Below are 11,195 nucleotides of genomic sequence, written 5' to 3'. Positions count from 1 at the left end.
ATAAGCTGCGTTTCACTGGGCTGGGATGGGCTGTTTTCCAGCCATCCCGCACGTTCAATGTCAGCCATTAGTTCTTCCCAATCGGGCATCAATGTTCAACACACACCCGAAAAAATATATAATACTAGTAATAATAATAACAATCTGCAGCCTCTCCGAGCTTCAATACTTGAAGTATGAGTCAAAGCAGCAGTTTCACTTTTCACTCGGGAGGCTGACAAGCATGACTAGAGGGGGAATAAAATAACATTCAGCTCGCATAAATATCAAGCGGGCTGCTTGAGACTGATGGGCCAGGAATGTATTCTTAGCCATCATTCTGGCAGACAGGCCCAAGGACACTCATAACTTATTTTACAATCATTTAGTTTCAGCTCAAGTGGAAAACGTGACAACTTATCTCTGCTGACAAGATGCCATATCGAACCTTACAATTAACTCTCCCCCGATTATCTGCCCAGCCCATCATTAGCTCTGAGGCTTTTGATGGACTGTACGGGCACAGCTTCCCTTGATGATGGTCATCATTTGCAGGGTGCAGAGCTCTATTACACGACATTGAGGACAAAACTCTCCCCTTGCCACGGAGCTGGGGCTGCCCTGACCGGCACATCCTTGGCTCTGCAGCTGCTGGGCCGTGTTTTGAAGGGATGTGCAACAACACCTGCCTGAAAAACACCTTCTCCTCCAAAACAGAGCATCCTCGTGTTTCAGCCCACTTGTGCCGCTGTTTGTGACCTACAGGAGAGAGCTAGACAGGCCCATGCCCTCTCCCAGCAGCCAGGCAGCCTTCCTCCCATGCCTGCCCTTTCCTCTCCTTCCCGACACAGTTACTAACTCCCTCAAGCTGTAAAGGAGAGCTGACACGAGCCATGTCACACAATCAAAGAATCATATGGGTTGGAAGGACCTCAAAGTCCATCTAGTTCCACCCCCTGCCATGGGCAGGGACACCTTCCACTAGCCCAGGTGGCTCCAAGCTCCATCCAACTGGGCCATGAACACTTCCAGGGATCCAGGGGCAGCCACAGCTTCTCTGGGCAACCTGTGCCAGGGCCTCACCACCCTCACAGGGAAGAATTCCCTCCCACCTTACCCTGCCCTCTGGCAGTGTAAAGCCATTCCTCCTTGTCCTCTCACTCCAGGCCCTTGCCCAAAGTCCCCTTCTGACTTCTCCTGGATCCTCCTCAGGCACTGGAAGATGCTCTGAGGTCTCCCCGGAGCCTCCTCTTCTCCAGGCTGAACAACCCCAACCCTCACCTGGTCTGGAACCCCATCCAAACCCAGCTTGTGCTTCCCTCGTGCCCTGGCACAGAATAACAACTAACGTGCCTCCCAAATTCCCAAGCGTCTGCACCAAGCCCATCCGAGGTGTGACTCGAAGCCACGTCCCCTTCCCCACCCCCATCACCCGCCCAGCACAGCTGCAGAAGATGCCAGCGCTGGAACCAAGCAGGCCAAGGAAACGAGGGATAATAAGCCAGTGTGAGCACCCCCAGGCCAGGGTAAAGGAGCTGGGGGTGCAAAAAAGCAGGAAAAGAGACAACATGTAAGGTACGGGAATAGCACAGCACAAAGGCTGGGACACAAAAGTCCAAGAGCGGAGCGTCGTCGTTGGCCCACGGTTCCTATTCTCTGTCACACAGACACAACCCTCTCTCCTGTGTAACCATCTGCAGTGGAACCAAGGATATTCTGACCCCTTCTATCTTCGTGTCTTTTGATTTATTTCATATTTTTGTCAAATCACCTATTTACAAAAACTTGAAACAAACTCAACAGGTGACGCTATTCTCCACAGACCAAAGTCGAGCTTGATCTGGTTTACATTTTTCTTGCATCTTCTTGTTAAAATTTTCCAACAGGCTTTCAAAGTGAAATTAGACTTTTTTGTCAAGCCCAGCTCCCCAACACGGCCTTATTCTCAAGTGGCTGGAGATTGATTAATTTGGGTTTTTTGATTTGCCGAAGTGACAAGAAGTCAGACGTTACAAAAGCGGGAGCGGTGAATGGGATCAATTAAAGAGCAGAAGCGGCAACACAATTAGTAGCACCAGGTTCAAGAGGAGAAAGAAAGTGCTGATGACGAAAACAACAGCAACAGCTCTGCCTGCAGCAGGAATCTTTGCTGCGACCCAAGGAAGGCTGGATCCAAAGAGGGTGTTTCAGAACTTTCACTATGCCATTAGTGTTGAAATGAAATAAGGCAAAGATGTCGGTAGCTGGTGGACTGAATAATAAAAAAATAGCTGGACACTTTCATCTTCTACACATGTGTTTTAAATAAAGGTGAGAAAAGCAATCCTTTTATTTAAACGGGGGAAGCAAGAGACGAAAACCATCTGTAGTCGTATTTCAGACCCATTTCCCCGAGCTGAGATTTTTCTGGCTGTGCAATCCACTGCTCTCCAGCTCTCCCTTTACAGCTATTACCATAAATGTTCTATCAAGTTCTTTATCTTCCTCCTCTGCCTCAGACCGAAGTTAAAGGGATGCTGCAATCGCACAATGACTGCGGAAGGCTGGAGTCAGGCACGGGACTGACATTAAAATCCCGACAGACCTGCAGCTCGGCAGAAGTCTGGGGATGTAACAAACACTCAGGAGTCAGGGGGGGAAGGGGTGCCACGAGGTTACAGCCTCCAGGTTAAAAAAAAAAAAAAAGGCAAATATTTGTCCAGTACACAGAGCTCGCACCTCTGGCAGGAATTGGGCGCATTGGCCATCGTCGAGCTGAGCTCAGCTCGGACACTCCAGCTATTTAAGCAGGGCTTAAATGAACCTGCTGCACCGAGCCAAATTAAAGGAAGCTCTGAGCAGAACAGGGGGATGGAGATCAAAGAGCCTCGGGAGCACTCTCTTTCCACGGCATCTCCCATCTTTGCAGCCTGGAGCCGGTAAATCAACAGAGCTGTCCTGTCAGCTACAGAGAGCCCCACTGAACGCCCCAGTCGCTGCCTCCTTCCCTCTTAGGGCAATTTCAATTAAGGAAGGAAAAAACAAAGCCTCCTTCCTGACAAAAAAAAAAAAGAAATCCAAAAAGCAAAGAGGGATCTCCCTGCTTTTGGAGGGTCTGGCATGGCACCTCACCTCGAGGCATGTCTGGGCTGACAGCAGCGCTGCCACCCTGCAGCCTCATCACCCACAAGTTTGGGAGAGAAAGTCAGTCTCGTGATGGCCAGGCACAGATACTGCAAGGCTTCAGTAATTTTGGAGGTAGGAAGACCCTCCTTAAGACAAAGTTATCTCTGCCTCGTTCCCTGCCCACACACAATGTTTGGCCATCACAAAGGAAGCACGGAAGCAAAAATGCAATGCAGCATTTAAAAGTCTCCCACAAAAGTATATCTTCCCTCCCAAGGAACAGCAGGCCACAGTGCTGGAAAAGCAGCATCCTGCTCCCTGGAACTCAAAAGGACTGCCAGCAAGAAAAGAAGCAACCATGACCTGTCAACTCCCTTTCAAAGCCCCCTTATTGAGTAAGCTCCTTGTGTCCAGGAGAAGATTATACCAACTGATACAAGGAGAGGACACTTCTATTCCGAAGTGACCCTCCCGTGCTGCCAGGATGGTGACAAGCAAAGCAAAGACCGTATTTTACAGGCCCTGCAGCCTCGGAACAGGAACTGGGAATGAGATGTTCATCCCTCCTCTGCACATCTTGCCTACAGCAGGTTTAGGTCAGGAGCAGAGATGACATAAACCACTCCCTGAGCGGGCACAGCTTGCTAATTTATCTTATCCCCACCGTTCCACCTTCGCATCCCCCTCCTTTGCGCTGCATCTGAACGTGCCCTGTGGAAAGATCAAACCTGACAAGTTGTTTGAACACGTAAGGACGACGAACCAGAAGGAGATGCAAAGCCTGGGATGCTGCAGGATTGCCACCACGTCCCAAGGCAAACTCCACTTGGTGGCTCCTGCTGAACAGACCTACGAGGATGCACAAGGCACACCTCTGATCCTTCTGGCAGAAGGTTTTCACTGGGCAGCGTCAGCTCTGAGGAGGGGATGTGGTTCTTACTGGTGTCCCCCTGCACTGCCATCGACTGCTGCGTGAGCAAACAGACACCTGGAGCACACCAGAGCAACACACCGGGGATGAACGAGCTGCACCATGGTCAGCAGCACACAACAGTGCGGGACAAATCCTGTTTTATATCCTCAGACAAAACAACGTGCACAATAAATTCCCCTCAATTGCACAGAGAGGGGCACAGCTCCACCCTGATCTAACCCCCTCAGCATCGCTAGCCCTCCTAATTGCATTTACAAAAAATCCTCATTTAACAACACTGTGCTTTGAAACAGAGCCTTGAGGTCTCGAGGCACTTGGAAAATAATGACCCCATGGCTTACTGAATCACTTCCTACTAAAATATTTACCTTGTGTTTCAAGATAGGCAAAGTAAGACAGAGAGGAAGAACTGACTCTCTTCAAAGAGATGCTCAGAGCCAGAAAGACGTCTCGTCTCTACTCCTGTACTTTAACCTTCAGTCTGTGTAACCTGTGGATAACTTCAAGCATCAAACCCACTCGGTAATTGAGAAGAGGTTAGGAAACTCTCCACTGTCAGTCCACAAGACTGCAGAGACAAGCCCTAATATCAGTGTTTTGGAGTTTAAAAAAAAAAAATTAAAAAAAAAATCAAGAGACTTTCACTATTAACATTTTCCAATTAAGGCTGAATAATCGCTGTATAGCAAATTGGCTGCTAATTGCACCATGCTAGGCAGGAGAAAGCTAAGGCTTTCCTGGTAAGGCATGCCACGAGCACCAGTGTCAGAAGGGAAAAGAAGTTAACGGAAGCAACACCAAGAACACTCTTAATCAAAGGCAAAAATCACACATCTTCCTATTGCAGAAACCTAGAGCCGAAAAGCAAAGCTTTTAAGCCACAAAAGCTCTGTGTTTGCTGCCCTTTACAGGTGTCAGATGGCATACCTGTCATCACCAAACTTTCTTTTCAATTTCCCAATTTAATCCAGCCTCTTTTCTGGCTCCTGCCAAGCTCTTCCAAGGGCCCAGATAACCAAAACCCGGGCGTCAGAACAGCCCCCTGGTAAACTGGACCCTCCTCATCGACCCGGCCCGTGGGTGGCACAGCCCGGGCTGAACGGAGGGATGAGATCAGCTGTGACAAATGAAGGGCCTGCAGACTTGAAAGGAGCTGCTGCCCCACCTGGGGAAGGCCGGGTCTCTGCGCTCCAGCTGTCCCCCAACAATCAGCAGGTTGTGGCCGAGGACTGAACACACAGAGGCTCCTTTCACTCCTCGAACCGCAGGCACTGTGAGGCGGCTTTGAAGTGTTGGATTCCATGGGTAAGGAATACACGACATCCCCGGACCCCTCGCCCTGTGATCTGGACTGGAAAGAATCCCAGCTCTCCCTGCCAAGAGCTGCGCCTGATGAGACACCTGCCCGGCTCTTAATTGGAACAGAAACTTCATTAGGCCGGAGAGGAAGCGGGAGCATCGCGTGCCTTTCTCGCACACGCCTCATCCAGGCGCTGCAGAACAAAGCACTGCACTCCTGGTGCGCATTTCACAGGAAAAGTCGTTATTACAAGCACCTACCTGAACTTCCAAGGTGCGGATGCACAAAGAAAACAAACCCTGAAATCGGGATCTGCTCCCATGGTGGTTACACGTTAATTCTTTACCCTCTCAACGTAGTGTTTAAAACACTACTAAACTTGACCTAAATTTAGAATGTGTATTATTATATAAATTCAGATTATTTACATTGAGACACAAATATTTAGAAAGAAAAAAAAAAGGTGTGCTGCTTTGGGAATCAGTACATTTTTTTACTCTTTTCCCTCCTCCAAGTCTTCCTTACAGAGTCCTTAAACATGGAATGCACTGGGCTTATGAGATTTTTAAGCCACGTTATTTGTATGGGAGTAGTTCATAAAGTGTTACATTCTGCTCTTGCAGCATTATGTCTTTCCTCCATGCTTACTTGAGAATGAGTCTCTTGATTTATATTCCTCCCTCCAAACATGACTCTATTTTTCGAAGTCCATAAACTCCTGCAGGATTTTGTGTGAACCCAGCTCATGTACTTATCTCCTCGCAATTACTGCAAACATTTCAGATTAAAACAACCTTAAACTATAACTATACAAAATAACAGCCTTGGAAAGATTAAACTCTCTCTTGAATACGAAAAGAGATTTCAGGATGGCCTCCCTGATGAAGAACTTCCCTGTCCAGGGGTACAATCATCACTATTAAACCCGACATTTAGGGTTCCACCTTCCTTACTTGAGAAGTCCTGACTTTTGGACGGTGTCTCCCAGCCATGAGCTTAAAGACAACATTTTTCTCCTCACTGCCCTGTCAGGGTAAAGTTTATGCTCCAAAAATAAAAGTAAATTGCTTTGCTTTGAGTTTTTTTTTTTTTCCCCCTCCTTTCTCCAGAGTGGGGATAACAGAGGTGTGACAACCAGGCCCAGCTACAGGCAGAGAAAGCACTGATTTACTGAATGTTGCTTGACAATCAAGTCAGATTAATCAACATCACAAAAAAGAAATCACTATTTTTTTCCCTCTATCACAAGGAACATGCCCTTTGAATCCCTATTTCACCGCAAATCCTAATCAAAGCCAAATGCAAAATATATATTTTTAAGCATCCCTAAGTAAACGCTGGGACACACCAAAGCTTTACAGTTCCACTCAAAAAGTTAAGTTAGCCACAGAAACAATTTACTGACAGATGTTTGGCACTTCAGGCTGTGAACAGCACGAAGATGAGCATCAGGTTGCCAATGTCAAATTATCTGAGGATGCAAACTCACATTTCTTGCATGTGGGAACCAAGCACAGGACTGACTTGCTGAAGGCAACAATTCTTTGTATTTTATTCAGGGGAAGAGGGAGAGCAGAAAGAAGAGGACCTTCAACGAGAAACACAGATGGGAGAACTGTCAAAATCCACAGAATGTTGGGACAGACCTCTGAGATCACTGGGTCCCACCACTAACCATGTCCCCAGGTGCCACATGCACAGGTTTTGGGAAATATAAGATCATGCAGGATCAGCAAATCCAAAAAAAAACTCCAACAGTTTCTTATTCCTTGGACATTGTTTCACCGAATTTTTAAATATTTCTAGTTGACTGAGCTATTTCAGATCAGAGCCTGTGTCAAGGATGCCAACGAAATTTTAATCCTGAAATCTCCTCAGTACACAACCTCATGCTGGAAGGGGATGGTTTTCCAGAAATTGCTAAAAAAATGATGCTTTATAACCCGGGTTTCCTCAAGGTATGTTGACAAAGCAAAGGCAATAATAACTTGTTGTTAGCAGAGTTTCCCCAGCTGAACTGACAAAGCTTCCCTCTGGAACTACTTGCCAGAAGAAATTTGTCTGTTGATCACAAAAGGGCGTGAAAAGGGGATGAAATGTTCCCTTTCCCTTCCTATTTTAATGCCAGTGTAAACTAAGAGCACATACACTGTCTTAGGCACGGTGAATTTTACTATATTAACTATTAGGAACTGCAGGAAACCCTAGAGCAGCTGGGAAAAAGAAAAGAAGGCAACAAGTCTTTGTACTTTATTAAGGGGAAGAAGAGGGAGAGCAGAAAGAAGAGGATCTTGAACGAAAAAGAAAATGACTTTGCTTTTCAGCCAAGATTTCCTGGTTTAAAAAGGAGGGGAAAAAAGTTCTTCTGATCTAAACCATCTGCATCCACTAAACACAAATAATTCCGGAATTCGATAATCTATCTGAAATTACGTAATTGATCCCAGTCAACAATTTGCCCACGAAACTACAACGACCCTAAACGGGCTCACTCTTCTGATGTCAGATTCAAGCCGAGCCGTTTTCTTTTCCTAAACAGAGCAGAGGGTTCCATCGCTTAATCGTTCCGAGGGCTGAGGATCAGACAAGTGAGGCAAGTTGCAAGGTCTGCATTAATATCAACACTCCAACGACCTCTCACACCCCACGGCGCAGTGAGAACTCAATTTTACATCAATAAACCCGAACACCAAACTGCCAGAAACTCAGAAGACACCGGGTATTACAACTCCCATAAATTACAGCCGAGCTCAAATGGCCCGTACCAGCAATTGTACAGTGATAAAGCCTAAGTGGATGATATTTAAACAGATATTTGATTTATTGCAGAATTTTACATCATGCTAGAATTCAAATGACAATTTACGAGGCTGGAGGGGAGAAATCCCTGTCCCGTGCAAAGTGGTGTTTGCAGAGCTCTGCCAGAACAGCCCAATATTGGGTCTTTAAGGAAGGAATCCTTCCCTTTCACAGTCTCAGGACACACAGCCTTGGAAGCCAAACTATAAAACCTGACATTTGAAAGGAGAACGAATGAACAAGCTGCTGCTTCATCCCCAGGTAGGAAATAACATCTCGGGTTTTCTACGAGACAAGTCTCATGAAACTCATTTTTGTGGTTTCTGCCATCAAAAAAAGAAGCACTGATGGCAAGTCTGAGGGTCTGGCTCACAAGCTCCTCAGAGATCTACAAACAGAAGTGGAGAACAGAGAGCAGTGGCTATGATTCTACTGCAGTGTGTCAGGGGAGGGTCAGGTTGGACACCAGGAGGAATTTATTCCTGGAAAGGGTTGTCAGGCACTGGAAGGGGCTGCCCAGGGAGGTTTGGAGTGCCCAGCCCTGGAGGTGTCCAAGGAAGGCCTCAGTGCCCTGGGCTGGGGGACAAGGTGGAGACTGGGGGCACAGAGGGGACTCCATGGGCTGGGAGGGCTCTTCCAACCTTAACAATCCTGTGATTTTATGGAAATAAGAGCTGAATTTGCAGAGGAGGGATCGTGGGGTGCACATTGCTGAAACAAACTTCAACGCCCCAACAGGTCACAAACGAGACCAGACAACCCTCCTGCTCCCCAGCAATGAGTAACCACAGATAATTCTCTGTGGACTTCAAAAAAAAAAAAAAAAATCCATCAAGGAAAAGATTTATCAAAGACAAAACATGGCAGGCTTCCAGCAGGATCCAGGAAAACCTCTCAGCCAATAGCTGGAGCAGCAGTAATTGTTCTAAATCTATCAATAAAGCTGAGCTGCTCCTTCATTGACTGCAAACACCAATTTCTTTCATGGAGGATTATAAGTTGATGCTCATGGTCTCTCTAACACCATTAGGGTGATAAACAGTTGAAACTACATCAGGATCTGACACGTAGATCAATTCTGGGTCCATAAAGAATCTACACAAGAGGTTCCTGGACAGGGATTTACTGCCCCCAGTTTTTATTCTCCCTTGCTGCTAAAATTACTTCTGTCAAGTACTTACAAGAGTACGGGGGGGGGGGGGGGGGGAAGGAAAAAGCAAAAAGAATTAATTTTTTTTTTCATGTGCTGCTGGAACAGCCTTTTGAAATTTGGGGAGTTTTTGAGGCAAATACGCTGCTGCATTGCAAATGATGCTGAACAGCAGGTGGGATTCAGCTAAATACCGCCCCAGCCTCACGAGCCACTCACCATCCAGAGACAGCAATTTGAGCACCAAACTAAGCTGTCAGGATTTTCTCCAAGGGCAGTCACAGGCTTCACGTTACCAGTGCCAAATTATATTAGGCATTTAATTTTAAACCTCAGGTACTTAAATGTAAAACCTTACCACAGTAATAGTCATAAAGCAGTGGGGCATTCCATTTCAGAGAATGGATTTTTCTATTTTTCCCCTTTAATTTAACCAGCACCTCCTGTTTTGTGGCTCTGCCCACTACAAAGTAATTTATCTAATTAGGAGATGTTCACAGCTGCTTGAAAGACAGAAGCCCCAGGAAACCAAAGGTCTGGTTTGGAAGACTTTGAAAAGTTCTCTGGAGCCACACAAAGTATTAATTTAATGTGGAAAAAAAAGGTGCAGAGAAAAATTGAATCCCAATATGTTATTTTGTCTACAATAAAACCATGTGACAATAAGCAGGATATTCTCCAGTACATTGGCATTTGAATTCCAAAAGATGCTTAGCTTCTCACTGTACCTGCTGCTTTCACAGTATTAGCTTTTTATGACTAAAATTCAAAAATCTTTTAATGGAGAAAAAACCCCCTGAAATTAAAAAGGGTTTTTCATGCGTCAACTTGCCAACATAAAGGACATTTCTGAGCTTACCCAAAGATGATACACTGAGAGCAATCAATTATTCTTGAGGTTGTGCAGCAGCTTTATCATAATACTTCTGATTCTGCCGACCCTTAGTTGCCTAAAACTCATCGTTAGTCCAACTTTCCCCCTTATTTATAAAATAATCTCTCTTTTTTTTTTTTTTAATTGGAACGTCTGCAAGAAATTATTCCAGTCGGGTTATTCACAAGTACCACCCCCCCCCCCCACAGTCACCTGCAATTTAAAAATAAATATTTCCTAGGTAATTCTAGCTGTCATCTCTCCTGAGCCATAAGTAATCACACATGAGGGTCGAGTCAGAAGAAGGAACTGCACATAGGTGGGAGTGCAGAGCTGGGGAGGAGAAAAGGTTCCCCCCTCCACCAAGAGGAGGAACCAGCAACCAGCTCAGCAGCAGGATAGAAGAAGGGCACCAAAAAACAAAACAAAAAAAAGCCCCAAACTTGGGCCTAACCTTTTATGAAGGGAGGCAGAATTGGGCTGCATTAAAAACGACAAAGCAGCTCAGGAAAGAAAATATACAATCTTAACTGGGAAAAAGCAGTTCAGCACCCAAGCAGGGCAGTGCTGCCTGCCCTGCTTGCTCCAGAGGAGCAGGAGAGCTGGGTGGACACACAAAAGAACGGGGCATTTCATTGATTTTACGGTATCTCTGCCTTGCAGGGAGGCTCCAATCAAGCCTGCTTGCTTCAGGAAATTCTTAGCCAAAATCTGGACCATTTTAATGCAGGTGTCGCTCTCCTGAAGGTGCTGCCCACGTGTTTACAGCTCCAGAAAGGACCTGGAGAGTTCATGCCACTCAGAAACAAGGTAAGGGGTGGCTTCAACCCCTCTGTTCTCAGAAGGTGGCACTGAAAAGCTGTTCAGAGCTGCTTAAAACCCCAGAGACAGAATCAGGGGTATAGCCAGAGTCAAACCTGATACAGACACACACTACACACTGGCACAGGCTGCCAAGGGAGGTTGGGGATGCCCCATCCCTGGAACCATCCAAGGCCTTGAGCAACCTGGGATAGTGGGAGGTGTCCCTGCCCATGGCAGTGGGGTTGGGACT

General features: G+C 46.3%; 1 protein-coding gene across 1 annotated transcript in view; it reads right to left on the bottom strand.

Moving 5' to 3' along the window:
* Positions 1 to 2,726, bottom strand: part of LOC114071381 (arf-GAP with GTPase, ANK repeat and PH domain-containing protein 1-like) — a 72,057-nt gene extending 69,331 nt beyond the window's left edge. The window contains exon 1 of the mRNA XM_027909210.1: positions 2,685 to 2,726. Coding sequence (XP_027765011.1) covers positions 2,685 to 2,726 — 42 coding nt within the window. The remainder of the gene's footprint in view (positions 1 to 2,684) is intronic.
* Positions 2,727 to 11,195: the final 8,469 nt, after the last annotated feature.

This window comes from Empidonax traillii, unplaced genomic scaffold, assembly GCF_003031625.1.
Source record: "Empidonax traillii isolate 1590-97213 ecotype Southwest subspecies unplaced genomic scaffold, ASM303162v1 scaffold1988:size81830, whole genome shotgun sequence".
In the NCBI taxonomy this organism is placed as follows: Eukaryota; Metazoa; Chordata; class Aves; order Passeriformes; family Tyrannidae; genus Empidonax; species Empidonax traillii.
This window is presented reverse-complemented; position numbering and strand designations above follow the sequence as displayed.